The 23,541-nt window shown below is 40.5% G+C and overlaps 1 protein-coding gene across 1 annotated transcript in view; it reads left to right on the plus strand.

The window, feature by feature from the left end:
* vcanb (versican b) overlaps positions 1-21,174 on the plus strand; it is a 35,767-nt gene extending 14,593 nt beyond the window's left edge. The window contains exons 8-17 of the mRNA XM_014969314.2: positions 154-183; positions 7,968-8,128; positions 8,767-10,081; positions 10,184-10,297; positions 10,387-10,500; positions 15,552-15,710; positions 15,789-15,871; positions 18,340-18,484; positions 18,767-18,949; positions 19,027-21,174. Coding sequence (XP_014824800.2) covers positions 154-183; positions 7,968-8,128; positions 8,767-10,081; positions 10,184-10,297; positions 10,387-10,500; positions 15,552-15,710; positions 15,789-15,871; positions 18,340-18,484; positions 18,767-18,949; positions 19,027-19,256 — 2,534 coding nt within the window. The 3' untranslated portion in view covers positions 19,257-21,174. The remainder of the gene's footprint in view (positions 1-153; positions 184-7,967; positions 8,129-8,766; positions 10,082-10,183; positions 10,298-10,386; positions 10,501-15,551; positions 15,711-15,788; positions 15,872-18,339; positions 18,485-18,766; positions 18,950-19,026) is intronic.
* The last annotated feature ends 2,367 nt before the right edge of the window (positions 21,175-23,541 follow it).

Genomic DNA, 23,541 nt, shown 5'->3' on the forward strand with positions numbered 1-23,541 from the left:
AACACCATTGTCCAGTTCAAAGTTTATAAAAATAATGTGAGAACATCTCAGTAATGATGTCTGCACTGAAACTGTTGTGTCAGAGAAGCTAACCTGCTCTCTGTCCTCTTTCTCTTTTTTCACACTTACCTTCATATCATCGGGTGCTTTCAGGGAACGATCAGGAAGACCAGTCAGCTGCAGGTAAGATACTGATGACTTATTGTAACTCTACTTACACCTGCAAAAAAAACCTTTTGCTTAAATGCTTCAAGTTATCTACTGTGACCTGCAAACAGGTTATCTGGTTTGCAGAGATTTGTCTGTATAGGGGTCCAAATGTGGCCGAAACATTTCTCCATGTTTGTACATGAACTGCCATCATGATGCTCCGTTGGAGCTGGTTGTTTCAGTTTCTCCTAGTGTCTTTGTGCCTGTTGTCTTGCTGTGCCTTTTGGATTTGCTGCTGACTGTCACCATGTAAAGCTGCCTCACTGTTGTTATGACCATGTTGAAGTCAGTTTTGAAAACATTGAAAATATTAACAGTAAAATATGTTATTAGTAATGCAGTAGGGTCTCAGAGGAGGCATACAAGTCAGAACTGATTTAGAGTCAAAACTTTACATGGCAAACTGGTGAAAAAAAAAAATTATAATTTAAAAATATGAAACATCGAAGGCACTAAAACGGTATGAAAATGGATGTTTCTGATTTTTCCAGCCCACTAAAACCAGTTTCAGCATTACTTTAGACTCACGAGATCATATGAACTGGAGGCTCTGAAATGTTTAGACCCAACTTCACCACAGTCATAACAACATGGCTGGACAGCACAGCAAGATGACTTTTCATGTTGAGACCAATAACAAATCAGATTGACTCGTCATGACAACATGGCCCGACTGCACAGGATGTTTTGTCAGGTTAGTAAATACCACTGACAGTGTAGAAGCCAAACGTAGATTTGTCACCACAAAGCCCCCGCTGACTGTCACATGGACATGCAGAAATATCACTTCACCTGTTCAGTGGACATGCACATGCTCATTCACATGCACAGACATTTTTTTTTCACAATTAGTAATATTTTTGATCTTGGAGTGTAGATTTTATATTCCGGGTTGTTTTGCATTTCTTGTGGATTTGCTGTCTTTATGTTATTTTTCTTAACTTTTCTACGGAAAAAAAAAAAAAAACTCTTTAGATTTCACCGGCTTCTTGCACCAGATTCTGTTTTTCCAGTCCATCATTCAGGCTGAATAGCAACAGCATGAAGGAAACGGTCTCTTGTCCTCCCTCAAATGTTGCCACAAGAGCAGGAAAAAGTGCTAATATCCACGCAGAGATCAGGCACAGCAGAGGAAATGTTTATTTCCAGGTGAAATGACACCTGAGAGCAGGGCCGTGTTGAAAGAGGCCATAAAGTGTCTGCATGAGGCCGTCAGCTGCTGAGGTGGGCAGAAACAGTCCAGACTCATCAGTCAGCGCCGATATTCTCTGTCCTTCAGCGCTTCCACTCCATGCTTTTATTAGCACCTATTAGCTTGTTATTTCCCATCCCATTCCCACTCCCAAATCATCACATGCTGACTCTTGGCCATCTTTGTGTCGGGGTCTAAACGCTCTGGGTGTTGCTTTACTGTTGTTTTCCTGCAGACATGCAGGTCCTGCATACAGCTGCTCCAACAGGAAACACTGATGGAAAATAAAAGCGATAAACAAGTAAATCAAACCATGTTAGGAAGCTGGAGCACGCAAGGGTGATGGATATACAACTGCCAATGGACAACATGGGTTTGACTCCAGCCTTATAATAGCTGTGGTTGAAGAATTGAATGAAATCACACAATAAAGCGTGTTTTATTGAGGAAAGCGTTACAGCCTTTTTTCTCACATCTGAGAACCTCCCAACTCAGCAGAAACGCTTTTCAAAATGCTTTACTGGATGAAAACAACTCTGGAAACCACCCGGCTGGTAAAATTAAACTCAAATATAAAATGTTAAGACGATGAAAGCATTTTGAAGGCACTAATTCTAAAATTACACGGAGATCAGAGATTACAAATACAAATTAAATCTGCAAGCAGCAGTGGGTGGCTCTCGCAGCTCAGTGCCGATTCGGCTTCGAGGCGACAGCAAAGGTTCTGCCACGCTGTCGTTGACACTTTCACATCATCACAGCCACATGTACCGCCCAGCAGATCCTCTAAAGCCTCTTCCATCCTGTTCACTACGAGTCCAGCGGCGATTCTTACAAGTTCTGCTGAAAGCTAAGTTATTGCCACTTCCAGTTTTGTGGTGAAGTATTGGCTAAGACTTCCTGCAGGCTTCTGAGCATGTCATATGATTATCAAGAATTAGTGGATGCTGTTTTAAACTTCTACAGCTGGGGAAGCAGGAGAAGTCACCCAATAATCTTCAGTGTCTTCTCTCGATGGACGGGGCTTCAGTGATGCCATTAATGTACCACACCAATGTGTGCAGCAGTGTTTGCTGATGATGCACAAAAAATCTGGTGCAGATTGGACGATGTGTCAGGGAGATATCGCTGCTGGAATAATCTAGGGGGCACACTGAAGTCAGATCCCAATATAATAAAACTGGCTTCTTTAGAGGTCGACAAAGGTCATTCATATTCAACTTGGTGCAAATCAGATTATCTATATGTGATCTAGAGCCAACCACAGGCAAATGGCAAGGGATTGGAATTTAATATTCTGCCACGCCCTCATGCTCCAGCCAGTCGCCATGACGACTCAGCATCATGTTGATCAGTCATCAGACAGGTTTAAATCTGTATCAATCAAAGAATAAAAGGAAGACAACCAGTAGCTAAACAGGTGACTTTCTGTTCAAAGGGTGCGGGGGTGTTTCTAGGTTGTTGCTAGGTAACCAAAGATTTAGTTAGTTGATACCACTCACTTTGATTTGCTGGCTGTGAGAGGTTGAGCAGCTAAAACTTTTCAATTGCCTAAATCTCCCACAATGCTGTGTGGTTCTGGATTGGACTACTGTGAATATTTTATATATTGAATGTTCTATCAGATGTTTTATCTATTGATCTTGATCATACATCTATCGTGATAAATACTGTTATTGTTTTATTGTCCGGTCCTATTTACCACCAGCACAGAGCTTGCTCAGCTTTGGCAGCAGGTAACTCTGAGTGGGTCTGTTCGCTCGGCCAGAACGGCACTCTGCTACTATCCGAGAAAAACTTCAAGGGCATGCTGAAATTCCTCAGGAGGTACTGATCCAAATCCTTTGGGGGCATCTGGAAATTCATTTGTCCAGAGAACAAAAGGTCTTCAGTGAATTCAGTATTATGCAAACATAAAATATCCTGATACAATACATGTGGGATTGTTTGTCATCCAAAAGAGTGGGCCTCCTTGCAATTCAGCCCAAGAACTCTGCCACGAACAAAGAGTGGGATCAAAACGCCTCCGACTTCTTGCAACAATTCAGAGACATTTTATTCCTGATCTGTGGATTTTGCAGATTGATGGAGCACCGCGTCCCAAGGCTAAACTAAACAAATCACCCAAAGATCAGCTCACAGAACCATGACGCCGACCTTTGCTGTTTAGTGAGAAATATGATAAATCTTGTCGCATATTTGCTCAGTTGAAGAAATTAAATAAAAATACCGATTCTACAGATTTTAAAGGAGTGAAAGTAAACTTTGGGGCTTTTCTAGAGTTTTTTCACAGAAGGTAATTTGAAATTTAAGGATTTTATATTTGTGTACCTGACTGAGAAAAGAAAGCTAATCTGAAAAGTGTTTATGGAAACTTTGAAGAGCTTTGTTGCATACATTTAAAGAAAGTCTAAAAGTATCTCTCAATAAGAAAAGTACTCGGTGCTCACACCTCACTGTACACACACAGGTTAGTGTGTGATTTAGCTTCTCCTCAGCAGTTCTAGCTGTCTTATCACATAAGTAATAAGCCTATGTAGGTTTTGAAAGCCTACGTCTCATTAAACTTTGACATAATTAAAGCTATTGAATTATCAAGAAACTCTTTCTGGTCTCTTAAAGTCGTAGGCATGGCGTTCTTTTAGTCTTCGGATGTCAGTCTGAATCCCTCCTAGCAGAATTTTACCCAACTTCCCACAACCTTTCTCCCATTTTGAACATAAAATCCTAATGAGGAGACAAAAGCATGCATTGTTTCAGAGCAGCTGCTGGCAGCGGTGGGTCTTAATCATAACAAACAGAGGCCAGAAACTGTTTATGATCTGTGGCTGCTTTAAATCAATATCAGAAAGGAGCTGCTGTGGGGCAACGCTGGTTGCAGAAGAAGTACAGCAGAAACCACACATTTCCATAAATGTAAAAAATGAAAGAGATTTTTTTTATCCCCTCACTGTATGACAACATTAATTCAGACTAAACTTTTCCTGCTTTATGTCAGTTAGGATTACCAAAACAATTTGTTACAGAAAGGTTTTTAGGGATTTGTTTTTCCACCTCTGCTGCTTTAAATTCAGATGCTTACATGCATAATAACATTAATTTTCCCATTTATGCCCAAGCTTCAACTTCCTGGCTGATGTCTTAAGATATTCTACATATTATTCTTCCCTCATGATGATGTACATATTGTGAAGCGCACCAGTCCCTCCTGCAACAATGTCTCCTCTGAATCATGCTGCCACCACTGAGCTACACAGTTGCTGCTCTTCTTAGATTTGCAGACTTTGCCAATTTCCACCATGAGCAAAAACAATCGTTATGGTCAGATGTTTAATTATAGCTTCATCACACAACAGGACATGTCTAAGAATTAGCGGTACACGGTGTTAAAAAATGTTGAAGTTGTAATAATACTGGTAAATATTGAGATGATATCAGTTGCGATATCTGCCTATTTTCTTCTGTCATCTTCATAATCAGAGCTTTAGGCAATGTGATTCTTTTCCAATGTGAGTATTTATTGCTGGACTCTAATTGCCTGAATATTGCACAAGCCTGAAAAATACAAGTTCATAATGCTAGGAAAATATTAGCCAACAATTAAAGCACTCAAAACAGCCCTTTACATAATGAATATCACACAGATCAATGTTGTGATGACAGTATATTTGAATACATTGTACAACCTAGCAATGCACTGATCTGCTGTTTTTTTACTTACTCCCAATACAAATATCTGAGGCACTGAATCAACCGATACCGATCTGATACAGAAATAACTCCTTGAAAAATCAATTGATAATGAGTTACAATAGTATTTAATTTCCCTTTGGAATCAATAAAGTATTTTTGAATTTTGAATTTGAAAAACTGTGATGAATTGACTTAGAGTGTTTCTTTTTTTAAAACAGATGTAAATATACTGAATTAAAAATTTACTTGATAACTCTACATTCTAGACTGAATAGATCTGTACTTATGCAACGACAACATTGTCATTGATAGCCAATCTAGAATTGTTTTCTAGATCGATTTTGAATACTGATATTGATATCGGATCGGTTTCACTATGAATCGGTCTAAAGATGCTTCAGCAGCATCTTTACAAGGCTTTTGTTCCCGGATTGATTCTTACATTTCTCACCTATGATGACAATGGTCATCATTGGTGAATCATTTATTTTTAATTTTTACATGATGTCACTCAAGACGGCGTGTCTTTAAAATACATCCACAGATGCATTTCATAATAAAATAATTATATTTTATTTCTAGCTGTTTTTCCAGATCCTCAGGGACACTGTCCAAAAACAAGCACTTAAAAACAAGACGTACACACAGAACACAGCTAAAATTTGTAATTTAACTTATCAGATTGACATAATCTTCTGGATTTAAACAAATTGTTTTAATGCACCGTAAATTTAGTTCTTGTAACCCTAAGTCTTTCAAGAAAGCAAAATAAAAAAAAACTTCTCTATGAAAAGTTTTCTCTCATTGTTATGGTATTGAGCAGAGAGACATAGTTTGGTAATCCTGATTGATGTAAATGGTTTCATTTACATCAATCACTGAGAAAAAATGGTTTCTTTTTATAAATTTATGTTAGTATCTTGTTTCAACTGCTCATCACAGTTTGCATGCAGTAATTAGAGGACATAAATTTCAGAGAACTATTAGCAACCAGTGTTTCTCCAGCAGGATTCAAAGTAAACACTCTGATCCGTAGACTGCATGGAAACAGAAGACTCAATAAATCTGCGGCAAACAGAAGAGAAAACAAACGGATACATTTTCAAAGATTATTCTCATAATATGATTCCAAGTGAGCAGCTGGGGGCCAATCTGTTTCTTTACTAGAACTTACAAAAAAATACTTTACAGCCTTCTGAAAGACGGCAGTGAGATTTCTTCAACAAGTTACATAAGTAGAAAAACAACTTTTTTCTTTTTTTAAGAAAAAAGACCAGATTTTGGTTATCTTGTTTTAAGATGACCAAAATCTGGAGACAAAAACAGCTGGACCATGAACAATGTTTAGTAAAAAGATGAAAAATACACTCTCGGACAAACACATTAAACTGCTATTTTTACTAAACTGAATTAATAAGTCCTGGTTAGGTGTATTTTGATATAGAAGTATATTAATAATGGGTATTGAAAGTGACATAATCTAGGTTCTAAAGCATAGAACCTACACCAAATTTCAATTAAATTTATTTAATATAAAATTTAGCTCAATTTAATTTAGTTCACACATATATCAACTGACATGTGTGAGGCAGGGAGAACGGTCTTTCTGCATTCTCCTCTGGATTGGACTGTATAAAAATTGTGAAACCATGAATGATGTCAAAACAGTGATTGAAGGTTTAACAGACTGCATCCCTGGCATCAGCAGAGTTTGATATTTGAAGCATGTTGGGTTTGCTTGAGTCCAGGTGGTCATTTCATGCAGTCACTCTGCATGCTCCGTATACAGAGTGGTCCGATGTTTAAACCTCTGAGCAGGCAAGAAGAGCCACACACAAAATGTCTTCTCACACAGTCTTTATAAAGTCCAGAACACCGTGTCTGTATCGTAATAGAACATGTCATGCGGTTCTGTAAGGCTGGTTCCCATAGTGCTGCTTTGGACAACCAGAACCTTCACACGTTTTATTTCCATTCCAATCTGTACTTGCTTCTGCATAATATATTTTAGAACTGATTAAGCTGATTTCAGAAGCACATTTTTCCCAGAGTAAAAGGGCAGTATGTGTTTTTCAGCTACATAGTGCCATTTTATAGCATAATCAAGTGACTGTTACCTTCAGTTGTTATCAACATATTGTATATATGAAATATGACTTAAAACAAATTTGCACAGCTGAATCGTTGACATGGGAGATTAAAGGATTTCTCAAACATACACGAAAGAATCAAAACAACACACCACGTATGTTTTTGATGATGGAAAACTCAAAAAGTTGATTTTACATAATACCGCCCCTTTAAATAAAAAATGTTACCACTTTCCACACCTCAAATCAAATTAATGGCTGACGATGCAAATTCAGGATCGACCTTTCTGAAGTCCAAACCTGTAATCAAGAGAAATTGTGTCACAAATTCAAATGTGATGATGGCGATACTATATTTTGTAGATACATTGGTACCCAATAACACTGAAATTTTTCCTTTAAGTATTTTTGCAACTTATAAATGATATGAGAGTCCTACAGTTTGGTAAGTGTTGTAAGCAGTAAAAAGCAGGAAAACATGGACAACCTTTGGATGTGTTGCTGGTGTAAAACACCTGGATCTAATGGCTAAATTGCATCTTTAGCATGTTGCCAAATTCTTCAGAGAACTGATAATGACATAATTATTTGATTGAGGTGTGTTGAAACAGATACTTTGAAAGGACGAAAAACAAGGACCCTCGAGAACTGTAGTTTAACACCCATGGTTCGTCATATTCATCATGGCCCACACTTTGGTACAAATAGTAGACAAAGGTTTTTACGTCAGACCAGAGTGTGTCTGTTTCTGTTAAAGCTTGTTCTGTCTCCTCTGCCTCCAGTGAGTCGAGTCTTGGATTTCCTGAACAAGCCATCAAACGGCTCCCATCCTCTATTGCCACAAATCTCCGGACTCACTCAGGTATCCAGTGAGGCTGTTCTGAACAATGAAGACTCTGAACTCCTGCCTGAGACGATCCGGTTTGTCAACGGAAAACATGAGGTACAGAGGAGACTTCAATCACCTGATGACTCAGACAGTCTGTCATTCCAGCCTTTGTTTCTCCTTTTCTATCTGTCGTAGTAGATGTGCAGTAATAATTCTATTAATACTATTTCTACTGTCATTGAAAGTAGGTTGAGTGAATCAGTTAAAGTAGTAGGCCTTGACCTTGTCAAGTTAAAAGACATTCTACGTTCATCAAGCTGTTTATTATTTTTTTATTTATAAGCTGGTGCACTCTGCTGGTTGGAGCTGATTGCAGTCAGCAGTTCTGTTTTCTAGGTAACAAAATGAGTAGAACACCACTAGTTGACTTTGTTGAACCAGGAGAGGCTTCAGCCAGACTTCTGAGAGGACTAGACTGCAAAAGTTATGCGAGTCTCAGTTTTGGCTGTAAAAAAACAAACAAGGTCATCCGCTGGACAAACAACTAATTTTAAAGCTCATCAGTTTATACTTTGAAAGTTTAAAAGTCTTCGTTCCTATTCAGCAAGTTAGAAGAACAAATATCCACACATGAATCTGTGCCTCCTGTTAGGGTCTGACAGTGATGTCAGTGAAAGTTTGACCCGTTTGAGCAAATCTAGGTGACCAATATTCTTCTTCATGAACTTCTTTATTTGCTTCTGTCCATCCAGGTGTCATTCAGCCCACAACCTCCAGAAGAAGCCCGAGGGGATCAGTTTGAGACTGCGTCTCCCGTTTATGTTGTGGAGGTGGACATGGGGGACAAAGACGATCAAAGTGTGCATCCTTTAGACCACAGTGTCTTACAGAGTCACACAGACAAGACCCTCGATGAGACCACTCCTCCAACAGATACAGACCAACAGGGTGTTACTGTTCCAGTCCTTGATGACAAGCTAGCCCCCAAAGTCTTCCTAGACCCACAGACTACTTCATCTGAAGGGCCAGAAAAAGCAGCAGCCACCACCACCACATCTTCATCTACAGTCTCATCAATAAAATCTACAACACTGCCAGGTCTTATTGTCCATGATGTTTCCCAGACCGGCCCAACTCACATTGACCATGAAGGCACAGCGGACAATAATGCTGAGGCTTTGCCAGAACGTTCTGAAGATGGAAATGTTCCCACTCTGGCTTCAATTTTGCCTGGTGTGATGACAGATGAGGCAGAGATAGGAGGGAGAGAACCTCCAACTTTTACCCCAGGTATAAAGTCCCAGAAAATGTCCACAGATACCCAGATAGGCAACTATGAAGGATCTGCTTCTGGACAGGAGGAGGCCTCGGGGCAAGATGATTATCTTCCAGATTTACCCAGTCTCGCCAAGACACCCCCATCAATTCACCCCACCCTTCACACTGAGCAGCCTCTACACGCAACAGTCATAAAAGAAACAGACGGAGTTGCAGAGACTGCCGAAGGAGCTCAAGAAACAGGCTCAGGTGCGGAGCAGATATCTGGAGAGGGCGAGGCCTCGGGGGATCAGGGTGGTCCGGCTGACCTGCCTCCAGGGGTCAGTGCCACTGTTTTACCAGATGTGGCACCTCTGATTCCTGGACACCAAAGTACAACAGAAACACAAGACACGTACTCCAAAACCAGCAGGGTTACGTATTATTCTGTCACTTTACCAGATCTCAAGAAACATTCAGCTGTCACCAACAAGCCTTCACCTCCAACTTCTGATCATACTTCAGCTCCATCCACCAAAGGCTCCACACTTAGCATGTGGGATGAGCCAACCACTGCAGCTTTTATGCCTGTTGACCAGACAACGCTCTCCACCCCCCAATGGGCTCTAATACATGATCCTTCAGCTAATGCTCTCCCAAATGAAGAATCTGTGGATTATGACAGTAAAAGCTCCCCTGTTTTGGTGGAGTCCCACCCGGAGACCCCTGTACAGAGTGGAATCACAGAGCAGGCAGAGGCCAGGTCTGATTTAGAGCCTTCTGTGGAGCCCAGCCCTGTGAATGTTCAAGGTATAAGGTTTGGACCAGTTGAGTACATGTAGCTACATACAAACAGATGCTGGACATCACAGCTCAGCTAACTATTCCATCCTTTCTTTTTAATGTGTGCAGACCTACTGCCGTGCTCAGTCAACATCTGTCTGAATGGAGGTTCCTGCTTCGAGAAAGGCCCAGTGAACATCTGCGTCTGTGCACCTGGATTCAGCGGCCTGCGCTGTGAAACGGGTACCCAGACACAGAGAGCCGACCACTTGATCCCCATGCTGAGAGACTGATGATGTGTAATAATAAAGCCCTGTGTTGTTTGTCTGCAGATGTAGACGAGTGCAACTCTAATCCGTGTCTGAATGGAGCCACCTGCTTGGACAGGGTCAACTCCTTCACCTGTCTCTGCCTGCCCAGCTACACAGGACAGCTCTGCGAACAAGGTCGAGTACAACACCTAAACAGGCTTTTGATGCTGCTGTCTGCTCTGTGAAAGAAGTGTTAGGTCAGTAAATTTGAGGTTTATAAGAACTTGAACTAGAACTTTTCTTTCGAGTATCTGACCATGACCTTTGCATTCCTACACAATTCTGCATGATTTTAATCTCACTTCAGTGATCCGTCTGGACTTTCTCCAGTAGAATTTCAACTGGGCCAATCAGCAAACAAAAGGAGAAGCTGTGAACGATGTCAACTTTCTGCGTGTTTTAGAATTGTGTTCTGCCTGTAGTTTTTCAATGGCAGCGGAGGAAGTGAACGAAGTCGTTCAGTAAGCATTGGCAATGCTTCCAAATATCAATTAACAACCACTCGTTCAGCTAGGCACTTCTCTCTTCACTGTGGAGGACGGTTGTTCACACCACAAGCAAATTCTGGTAAGCTCATTAGCATTGAACTGCCGTATTAAAAATGTCACCATAGCGATTGGGTAAAATTTTAAATTTAATCAGTCCACGCCTGTAGCAAACGATCATCTCTCATTAGCCGAGGGTCCAGACATGAAACAAAGTGTAGAACAAGGGGCTGCTTTTTACCAGGCTACAAAAGCTGAGCAAATTTATGGACCTAACCCTGACTGGTGACTGATTTGTTATCCCCTTTAACAAAACATTCATCATAATCACAGTTCGTTTTATCCATCCACACATTAATCAGAGCACCAAATGTAAATGTTATTTCACAACACTTTTTGTGTTTGGATTGGATGTAAGTTTCCTCTCCATCTCTCTGCTGGCTAAGATGGGACAAAAATAAGAGCAGGATGAATGAGGGATGAAAGCTTTTGAAGGATCTAATTGGGTCTTTAACTTCCATATTTGAAGGCATTGCTACAGGGTGATGTACAGTAATATTTCATCAATCTATTGGTGACTTCAAAGAACACATGGACTGACTGAGTCAGTGGGTAAGGTACTTGTCTTACAGTCTGAAAGTTTTGGATTCAATTCCAGCTTTCTGCCACACGCCGATGTGCACATGCACTTAAGTCCAACTTGTCTATGGTCTGTATGAGCTGTGCACACATTTGTGAGTGCAGCTGGACAATGTCCAGCACCGGGCGTTGGCTCCTCTGCAGATTAGTTTCAGCCTGCAGTCCAATTCTTCTGTCATTACTCAGCCTTCCATCCAGGTTTGAAAGAGGTCTCAAGAGGCGCTCGAGATTCTGATTTTCCAGAACTGACGGCTGGTTTTCAGCTACAAGAGTTATTCTGTATCCAAATGAGCACTGAGTAAATTTAAAAAGGTGATAAGCTTGAGTATGTTGAACACTGGACTAATTTCAGGCAGACCAGTTGCATTCTTTCTTCGATTATAATGTATTATATCTCGACGTAAAAGGGTTGTTCATGCAACTTCTAATCTAAAGTGATTTGTGAAACTGCAGGCTAGAAGTTATCTAACTTAAAAGCAAAGTTTAAAGTCATTTGATTCACATCTGGAGGAAAGGTGCATGTATTTTCAAAAGTTAGGTATGCAATCTTTTGAAGCAAATTGTTGTTGTTGGTATCTCAAGATTTGCTTTAAAAGAACTAGACTAGAGTCATGGGACAAAGAAACAACAAGCCTATTTGAACAAACAGGTTCAGATAGGCTGTGAACCCCTTTGAATTTAGCCTCATGTAGAAATATACAAACCACAATCTTTACTATGTCATTACTTATTGACGCCACACCCACTAACTTCGAAAACAATGAAACAGTCTATCTATAGCTACACTTGTCTATAAGATGTTGTAGCATGACATATTTACACATTTTTTTAAAGCTTTTAATGAAATACATACCAGCTGCAACTTACTGTAAATACTTTTTCCGAACCGTTCCTGTCCCTGAAGAAAATGAAATCTATTGATGGCCATTTTATCTTCCTCCTGCCGCTTCACACTAAAGCCACTAAAGGTTTTGTCTTCAGAGTCGGAAGTGAACGGCCTCACACTCACTTGTCTCACACCTGGGTTGTCCGCTCCTCTTCATGCTGTCCAGCTTTTATAAACCCTTTGGTAAAAAGTCATGTAGTACCTGCATGACAGTGTTCAGAGTGTGTGAAAAATGTAGCGGCTAATCTGAAGATAATCTTAAACCCCCTACACCAGAGATAAGTATAAAATATGTCAAACCTTCAGTTTCAACAGGTATGCGGTTTCTTACAATAACTAGACTATAACAAACTTTTACTAAACTTTTGTAACCCTGCACAAGACTCCTCTTGACTGATGAAACTCATCCATGCAGCCTGTGAAGATCAGCGTATTAATTCAACTTGATCCAGCAGAAACCATGCTTCATCCTTGTAGAGCTTCAGCAGAAGTCTCACTGAGCATGCTGCTGTATTGGCCAGATGTCCATCTCTGCCTCCAGCAGAGGAGCTCCAGTGAAATCTCATCTAATCTCATTCTCATCAACCAAACATCATGCAGCATCTTCTTGTCTCGTGAGCTGGGCATATTGCTGAAGCCCTCATTATTTACACTGCTTCCCGTTTCATTATGAGCGGTGGGTGGAGGGTGGAGGAGTGGAGGGGTGAGGAAATCCCCAGCCTCAAATTGTTTGTCTGCACAGTTTATCCATTTGCAAGATAAATGTGTTGCTTGTAGCATTAGATGAAACTTCCAAATTCCTCCTCATTGTGTCAAGAAGGTAGTGGACACAGCGACAGGGACACAGATGTCCTCTTGTAGAGTTCTCATCGTGGAAAGCATCAGGAAGAAAAAAAACAGATAATTGCTGTATTATTCTAGCGGAAAGCTTTTGCAGCTGCTTGGCACTGAGTCATTTCTGCCACATGGTGCCTCCCACCTCGTCTCCTGGATGCAGGAGACGAGGAGGTGTTTTAGGCTGACCTCCTGCGACCCTCGCAATGCAACACATCAGAGCGGCGCAGCACATCTCACACGGCCACAGGCCGTGTGAGATGTGCTGCGCCATGTGCTCAGCACGAAAGTGGAGTTCGGCTGAGCATGAACTCCACATTCGTGCTCAGCCGGAGTTTAACGTTTCATCAAAGTTTGGTCCCAGTGATGGGCGAGCAGAGCTGCTGTTTGACTTTTTCTGTTGCGAAAAAGACCGTTTTTGAAAAACTAATTTTAAAAATGTTGTCGTTCAGCTGACCTGGAGGCTCAGGTGAGGCACTCCAGGCCTCACCTGAGCCTCCAGGTGGCGGCACAGAGGAGCCATTAGGATGAGCTGGGCTGACAAAGGCTAATACCATCAAGCCTTGACAGCAACTTTCCATTACGATTTTTATTGGCGTTCACATTATCCTGAAGCCAGTGGCACAAAACAGGCTTTGTTTGATGAGGTCAACAAAGCAGAGCGCTGACTCTGAGACTCGAAGTCATTGTACATGGAGCTAAATGTGCCCGTCTGTGTGTTTGACCTGCACACAACGGGATATTTGTGAGGGTTAATGAAGTCCAACTGTGAGTTACTGAACTCCTTCAGTGAGTTGGGGGATGCGGTGTGTGTGTGTGTGTGTGTGCGTGTGTGTGTGTGCGTGTGTGTGTGTGTGTGTGTGTGTGTGTGTGTGTAGGTGTGTGTGTGTGTGTGTGTGTGTGTGTGTGTGTGAGGGTTATTCCCCCAGCTGGACTTCAGCATCGATCTGGCCGCTGCAACAACTAAGTCTGATGAGAAGAAAACAAATGAAAGCTTTTGTGGAACAGCTGGAGGTTATGGTTAAGGCAGCGTGGCTCCAGCTCAACTCCCTCATTTACACAGCCTGACCGAAAAAAGCAAAACAAAGCCGTCACACACGCTCGGTTGGACCCTCCGTGCCTCTGATTACTGCGCCCGTTCACGGTGGCGTTCTTACGCAACGTCTCCACATTCGTGCTCAGCCGGAGTTTAACGTTATTAAAGTTTGGTCCCAGTGATGGGTGAGCAGAGCTGCTGTTTGACTTTTTCTGCTGCAAAAAAGACAGTTTTTGTAAAAATAATTAAAAAAATATTGTCGTTCAGTTCAGTTTATTTATATAGCAGCAATTCACAATGAATGTCGCCTCAAGGCGTTTTATGAAAAAGTCATTTCAGTGCAACTACACAGGCATCCTAGTTATCAGGCTCAGTTAATTATTCAAAGTTTAAAAAGTTTCTAAGGAAACCCATCAGGTTGCATTGAGTCATAGACTTTCAGCATTCGCTTTCCTGGACGAACACGTAGCGACATTTACTTGTGTTGTGTCGTTGACTCACTACATTCACTTCCTTTTTGTGACATGATATGACATGAGTCAGGCAACCCTGACTCATGGATATGGAATTATTACTTGTTGGATGATTGTCAGTTTGTTCTTTATATTTGTGGCAGGAAAAAAAAGAAAAAAGAGAAACACAAATATGGTTGAAAACGGTCTTATTCAAAAGCTAATTGTTTAGCATACGTTTACATTTAACTTGTAATTATATGGATAAGTTAAATGTCACATCTTTTTATGTAACAGAGAAAAAAATGAAATCCATCTGTTGATGAAATAATATTTTGTTGCACCTCTTTTACATTTCATATCTTTGATCCTTTATATTTTATCTTGTGTTGTCAGTCAATACAAAGAAATAAGCTATCTTGGGCTGTGATTAATCATACTAATCACTAATCACGATTAGTGAAAATTAATCACTAATCGTCATTATTGAAGACAATGACTGGTTTAGCCCCATAATAAACAGGACAGTCCAAACATTCAACAGAATAAAACCTTTTTCATTCATGCAAAGTGAGCAGCACTTGTCTTCTAATTCAGCACAGTTTATTTTTAAAATTGCAACAATGCATATTAATGAACATTTCCTTGTAAAATCCATGATACTGTAGCTAAGTGGCTAACTGACAAACACAAATTATAATGAAGAAACCAACCACATACAACACTACTGAGTAAATGAAATGCATCTAAACTATATCGAGGAAGCAACCACGAAATGGAGAATTCATAATCGTACTAGAATTATAAGAACTGTGTGTGTTAGGGGTTAGCATGCTGTGTTTCTGTGTGTGCAGACACTGAGGTGTGTGGGATCGGCTGGGCTAAGTTTCAGTCCCACTGCTACAAATACTTCAAACATCGGAGGACGTGGGACGCTGCGGAGAGGGAGTGTCGTCTGCACGGGGGCCACCTGACCAGCATCCTGTCGCAGGAGGAGCAGATCTTTGTCAACCGTGAGTCTGTCGCAGGCAGAGCTGCGTTGCTTCTTCAGCATCACTGACCAGGCCGTCCGTCCGTCCATCCCTCTGCAGGTCTGGGCAGTGACTACCAGTGGATCGGCCTGAATGACCGAATGTTTGAGAGAGACTTCAGGTGGACTGACGGAAATCCAATGGTGAGCTGATAATGGCGGGGTGATGGGTTCAATGATCAGAGTGGACTGGATCGAGCAAATTTTAAACTTCTGCTTTGATTTTTATTAGCAGTGAAAAAGGGTAGAATTATGAAATAGCTGAAACAAAAAACTTGAGGGGCAATATTAAGTGAAATCGACTTTTTTCATGTTGTAATGTTATTCCCTCATCCAAAACATACCTGGAGTGTTGTCTTGATGCATGTTTGAGAAATCCTTTAATCTCCCGGGACAACCATTCAGCTGAGCAAAACATCTGGGTGGACCTAGCCCCGCCTACAAGGACAAAACACCTCCTTTAAGCTGCAGCTTTAAACCTTCCTCTTCACAGAGCAGCTCCTTCAGACTAGCCTGTAGCATTTAGCAAACACCTGGTGGAACTGCACATCTACTGAGCTCATTATAGGGACTGCAGCTCAGTGCAACGCTGCTAAAAACATTGTTGAAGGTCTAACAGAGGAGCCATGGTGTGATGACTTCCTGGAGGTGGAGTGTTGGAGAAAGCAAGTTTCTTAGAGACAGAGGCCCAATTTCAAAACATTAAATTACAAAGTCAAATTTCTTTTAAGTTATATTTGCAACATTTTTATGACAACTGAAGGTAACAAAGTTACTTGATTGAGGCATAAAGCAGCACTATGTGGCTGGAAAATACATCATACTGCCCCTTTAACACTAAAATAAATACTCTTAATTATTAGTTGTGCCTTGGTTTTTTTTCTTTTTGTTGCAAGAGAGCCAGGCAGACTGAGCTTCACTGCGCACAGGGAAAGCACACCGTAACAATCAACTGTTCATATTCCAGCAGGCTGAAACAATTAACTGATTCTGCTTCTGACAGGCAGTTAATCTGAATCTAAAACTGATTTTCTGCTCCAGAAATCCAAAGCGCCTCAGGATGTTTAGGTAAAGGTGATCAGATACTGTTCAATCTACTGATTACGGCTATAAAAAAAAAAAAAAAACACATGCACACGCACGCACACGCACACACAAACAGATCACATGCTGGAGAAACACAGAAATTTGCTGTAAATTACTATTATAAGCAGCTTGCACATTAACCTTCATGTAAACACACAGACCATGGAGGTTTTCTTTCTTCACAGTTCTGCAGACTGTTGCACACATCAACAGTTTAAGAATTTTAACATAAAACGTTAACTTGTTTTTTTTTTTTTTTACCTTACCAACAGACAGAGTCGTTCCTCTGCTGAGTTACAGTAAAATATTTGCTACACAGATGACCTAGCGACACGGTGACACACGGAGTCCCTGACGGCAGACCTGTGTTTGTTTGACATGGAACCTGAACACAGCTGCACACGTGTGTGTGCTGCTCATGTGTGTGTTCTGGGAGAACTGGTCTGCATGTGGGCCAGATTAGTTGATGGGAGCAACAAGAAAACTGTTGTTTTGATGTGTCATCATTGACGAAGAGGACACACCCAGAGACGTTAAACCTGCAGCTTCACTTCTTCTCACTACCGACGCCATCTGAACCAAACCACAGGAACCTCTTTGTTTATCCCAACCGATATGAGGCTTCAGCTTCTCCACCCCTCATCTCTGGGTTATTTCGCCAGCGCCACCGTCTGGTGGCTCAGTGAAATACATCCAGCTCCTGGTGAGGAAAAAGAAGAGTGATGGTAGCTGCTGCTGTTTTGCAGCTTCAGTCCTGCATGAGTCTGCAGATGTTAGAGAGCAGTTACTATGCAATAACTTCCAGTTTTCATTTACTCATTAAGCTTCTGGGTACATTTTGTACCCTTTTTCTTTCATTCATTAAGTATGGTTGGCAGAATGAGGAAAGAATCAGATGCTGACCTTTCTCCATTTAGATGGTTCTAAGAAAAATGAGCCTGTGAGAAACTACTGGAAAATAAATAATTTTCCAGTAATATCAGCATATTAGGACTGATGGAGGAAAATAAAAGAGGAGGAGTACATTTTCACCAAAAACTCAGATATTTTTTTAACTATAACACTTGGAAATGTCTGAGTTTGAAAAGTTGAAAATTTGCTTGAACCCCCCCCCCCCCCCCCCGCCCCCAGAAATGTTTTAATTATTCTCCGAAAATTTCTAAAAAAAAAAAACAAAAACAAAAAAACAGGGAAATTTCTCAGTTTCAAAAGTCAATATTTTTACTTTTTTGGACATTTTATTTATTTATTTATTTGTTTGTTTGTTTGTTTGTTTGGTTGGTTGTTTGGTTGGTTGTTTGTTTATTTATTTCTAACAGACAAAAAGTAAAAACAGTAAAAAATAAAAAATAAAACAAATGATCATGCCCACTGCATGCATTTTTTCATAATTTGCTCAAAAAGGAGCAGGTACAAGATACAAGATCTGAATTTCAAAAGTCCAGTCTGAGTATAATTGAAGTGAAATTTGAGTGTCTGATTATTGTTTGACTGTTCGTCACTAAAATGAAACGTTGTTCTGGCAGCAATATGACAACTGGAGGCCAAACCAGCCGGACAGCTTCTTCCAGTCTGGGGAGGACTGCGTGGTGATGATCTGGCATGAGGGGGGGCAGTGGAACGACGTGCCCTGCAACTACCACCTGACCTTCACCTGCAAGAAGGGAACAGGTGGGCTCCAACCCCATGAAAAACCTTTCAGTTCCCTCAGTGTTCAGAACTTCGCTGAACGTCTTTCTGTAGCGCCCCCTGGTGTCTGAGCACAGGCGCAGAGTGTGTTAAGCTCACCACCATGAATGGAAGAATGACTGAACACCCAGTAGTTCATACTGATCTCTCTTCACATGACATATAAGACTGTTCATGAGTTCTGTTTACCTGTCGCTGCACCGTCCATTGCTGATGACAGAACGTGTCCGTCACTCTAGCTGCTCTCTGTTTCTGACCCTGCAGTGGCCTGCAGCCAGCCGCCTTTAGTGAAGCACGCTGAAGTGTTTGGAGCAAAGAAGCCCCGCTATGAGATCAACTCCCTGGTCAGGTATCACTGCAAAAAGGGCTTCATCCAGAGACACACCCCGACCGTCCGCTGCTGCGCCAGCGGCCAGTGGGAAACGCCCAAAATCACCTGCATGAGCCGTAAGTGAGCTCTGAATGGGACTGAACGCCTGCAGCAGTTATCCTGCTGACACTTTTTTTTTATCTGTCTCTCTCAGCTGCGACATACCACCACTCAATGATTGTTGAGCACTACGGCAACCAGAGGGAAGAGCAAAAGAGGAACCACGTCCATCACACCAACGGCCAAGGGAAGGCCAATCAGAGCCAGGAGCAGGAGCAGAGCTACGGCATCCTGCAGAGCCTCTGGAGCCCCTTCCAGACCCGAGTTCAGCAGCTGTTCCGGCAGAAGAAGCACGCAAACCACAGGGATCACCCCGATGACTGAATGGGTTTGAGGATTTGTTCCAGAATCGTGAAGGCAACAGATCAATGCAGACTGGCCTTGTTGGTCCAGAGGCATCGATGGACAGAAGCAGTGTTGTTAGATCGCCTGTCTATTGATGGGTCTCACAAGAACAACATGTGAGATGTGCCAATATGTATTTTCCAAAAAAACAACAAAAAAACAAAAAAAGAACTATAGGATATTAACTGTAACACTTGGGATTGATTCACTTTTTTCTTAACTCAGTGATTGTTTCAGTTTTCATACAATGTTGAACAACTTGAGTCACTGACACTCTTTCTTGTTGCTTTAAGTTTTAGAAAATGCTCATGCTGAGAACACTTTGCTAAATATGTCACAACATTGCAGAGGGTTTTGTATGTGGATGATAGGACTCTCTCACTCTACCTTTTATAGAACAAGAAAACACAATTTTTGTAAAAGCACACCAAGAAACTACCATTTTTGTTATGAAGTTTTGAATTTGGTCAATATAAATTACTTTACTAGCATCAGAAAGACTGCATAGCATATGAACCACTGATATTCAAAGGATTAAGGTGCCACTGTGATCAGACTGAGGGACTGTTATTCCAGTTTTTATGGCCCAGGAAAAGAACATGTGTCTATCTTGTTTTGATTTTGTCTGGAGTTCCAGAAGTTTATGAAGCACTGGTGCCTGCAGCTGCTGGGACAATTTACCACAAATTACCAGGTGGAGTGCACTAACAACATAAAGTTTGCATGTTCCATAAAGTAATCTTTCTGCACGCATTTGGCAGCCTGGGTGTGGCCATGGAGGAGCTGTGATGCACACCAGAGAGAGTGTGTTCAACAACAACATATGAGTTAGCTGAGCAGTTGCACTGGTCCCTTATTTAATGCTTATAGGATAAGTTACTCATAAAACACCCAAGTACTGGATCAGTCAGACACGCCCTGTTTGATCCTTTTATACAGTCTGACTGATTGATTTTTATTTTTTAAGTCCTAAAGGAATGTTTAGATTTTTTAAGGTGGTGATTTGCAGAGAGGTTGTGAGCAGTTACTATCTTACCTGCACAGAAACACATGCAGATTGTACATTGACAGGTCAGTTCCAATGCAGATCTAAAACAAGTCCAAAATATCAAAGTAGATCACTTTTCAAATATGAAATTATAATATATAGAGCAAATTTTATCTTTTCATATTCTAATCGCATAGTTGTTTTTATGGTTTGTTTTCTCTTTAGAGTTTTTATGTAGTTGGGGTGAAAATAGGACATTAATGCACACAAAGGTAAAAATGGAATATTAAAAATTTGCAATGTGTGCTGTTCCGGTTATTCATGAGCTATGTATTATGAAGCCATCTGACTTTAACTTATTACATACTTTTACTATGAATGGACTGTGATTAAGTAAAGGCTGTTGGGCCAGAGGTGATTTATCCATTACTATCATCATTCTTAATGTTTACAGATTTTTGCCTGTCATTAATATGAATTTGAAACATTGTTACCATGTAGTCTTTTATGGTGCATTTCTAGTTTGTTTTTTTTTTGCTGTTGTTTGTTTGTTTTTTGATACACACTGTATGTGTTTCGACATGGTGCAACTCAAAATCAGTGCAACAAATTGACCGTAAAAATTCTTGTAGTTTCTCCATCATGAGGTTTTTTTTCATCCACATGCTGCACAGCTGGGATCTGTGTTCTGAAGTCTAGAAATAACAGATATAAACCTTTTCATGCTCCTTTTGAAATATTTTTCTACATTGTCGTTACTGTACTTGATATATCTGTGGTGCAAAGGCTTATTTTTATGTAATCATTGTTCCATCCATTTTATCTGCGCTGCATCTCATTATCGGTGTTTTATTGTATTTGTGTTTAAAGTCGAGACGTTGTAATAAAACTTTTACAGCTTTATGAAAAGGCTGTGGATCTGATTTCTTCCTCTTGCTCTCATCTCCTGCTCTACAGTCTGAAGACCTTCTGATGTAGAATCAGATGAATATGAACGTCATGAAATTAGACAACATAAAGCATGTCAATATTTATTCCAAAAGCCATGAGTACTGTTTGGCGGTGAAAAAGCAATGAACTCAGACCGATATTGTTATTGTCTGATGTTTCTTGTAGCTGTTACTACTTGAAGTCACTGCAAACTGTGTGCTGTAATGCGATGGATCCTGAGTGTGTGCAGTTGTGTACACACTCAGGATCAGGTGATGCTGATCTAAATTCATTTCAGAAACTCAGAGATGAGTAAGTCCCACGGATTTTAAAAACATTTTTTATTGAAATCATACAACATCAAACACTATTAAACACTGTTTACTCTCCTATTCACCAGAACCTACACTGCATCTATATTTCGGATATTGTAGAGCTTGGAGTCATTCATTCCTCCAGGCTAAATTAGACTGAAAGTTATTTTGTATAATCAATAAATGCATATCTAGGAAATCAGACTGACATCTCACAAAATGAACATAACACAATGAGCACAGGTACAATGTCTGTACTCTGGTACAGTTTGAAAACAATTTTAGAAATAAATGGCATGTATCATTACTCTCCTCAATAATCAGTGGAAATCATTTGTATGGATTATATTAATCAACATATTCTCATAATTCCTGACCAGCTTTTTACATGTTTCCTCTGATATGTTGATGATTTTTCTCTGTAAATGAATTTCAGCTCTATGAATTAGAACGCCTTTTCTTCCAGAAGTCAGGACCCCTGCTGGGCTACTCCAAAATAATGTTACTACTACAAGTTAGAAACAGATCTGAATCGTTCATAGATTTTAATTATTTGATATGATAACCTAAAGCAACTATAGAACCAAAAACAGTCATAACTAAAACATGTTCATGTTATCTTACTGTTCACTCTGTCAGAAAATTTAAACCTTATTTTATATTAAGAAAAACAAAAAAAGAAAAAAAAAAGAAATTAAATTGCAACAATCCATGTTTTACAGTTTTCTTTTTATTGTGTGATACAAAATTACAATGCCAAAAAAATGAACAAGAAAAAAAAATAAAATAAAAGCAAACAAAACAAGGAGACATTTACAGATGACACTATATATTAATCCAATGCTTAAAAATCAATAAGAACATGATGCAATCTGGATTTTCATATTGGTGTAATCTTTATTTTTTACAGTGTCATTGTTTCAAACTGAGATTTTCAGACTGAGAACTGGGTCGTTACAAACTATTGTCAGACTGACGGCTTGTGTAAGATCATCAGTTTATCCCTCAAACAGCAAAACTCAGTCACAGAGGAGCTGCAGTTGGAACGTATGAATCATGCTCAACAGCTGAGAACTGTGATGTTTTCTCAAACTTTATTGCACCTGAAGTGAAGAAAGCTGATGTTGTTTGCTATTTTCAGCTGCTTTTCTTCCACACAAACTGTGCATGAAACAGAAAAACTCATTTTATTAGAGAATCACAGTAGATGCCTCTGCTACCAGTTATGGTAGAAATGTTGCAGATAACTTGAGCCCTGGCAGCTGACTTGTTATGTTTTACACAACAGCCTTCATGAATCCAGTGTGAGACTGGATTCATGTGTTTTCATGTGCGTCAACATGAAAACCAAGACGTCACCAAAGCTGCTCTCATTCGCTTCCTAAAAGCAACCTTTACTTTGGCAGGAAGCTTGAACTACAGTTACAGAACCGACTGTAGGGAGCTCGGTGAATTGGCTCTGTGTTCTGTGGAAGTGTGACCCCTCCCTGTGGAAACACACGTGCTGCATTACTGCATCACTCAGGAACTATCCATCTGCAGACGGCCGGTGTGGAGTCAAACAGCCTCCCTCTGGTCAACGTCTCTTTTTTTTAATCTGCTGTAGTCCCTGCCTCATTAGTTGTCCTCTTACATGAAGAAGGTGTCAGGGATGATGATGCATTTAGTTGACTTTTTACTTCAAGATCTTAAAAGTTTCCTTATTGTGGAACTGGAATGCAGAAGATCTCCGATGAATAGAGAAAATCCAAATAAAATACTCTGATTCATAAACATAGTTAAGCACAGAAAAATAATGGTTTGACTTGAAGCTAAAGTTAGCGCACTTCTAGACAGGAGAGGAGCATAAAGTAACATATGTACGGCATCAGGACTTAATAAGGGCTCTGCATGGTCGGGCCCAACTGACGTAGTCAGCAGTTGTCGCAGTCGCGTGACGAAAATTGTCATTTTGTTCTCATCCTCATTTTCTTGCCCCTCTAGTGAACTTTACGCCCCCCCTCTCTCCATGCGAAAATATTGTGTGATTGCT

Source organism: Poecilia mexicana, unplaced genomic scaffold (assembly GCF_051168715.1).
Source record: "Poecilia mexicana isolate PSO_F unplaced genomic scaffold, ASM5116871v1 scaffold_12, whole genome shotgun sequence".
NCBI classification, from domain to species: Eukaryota; Metazoa; Chordata; class Actinopteri; order Cyprinodontiformes; family Poeciliidae; genus Poecilia; species Poecilia mexicana.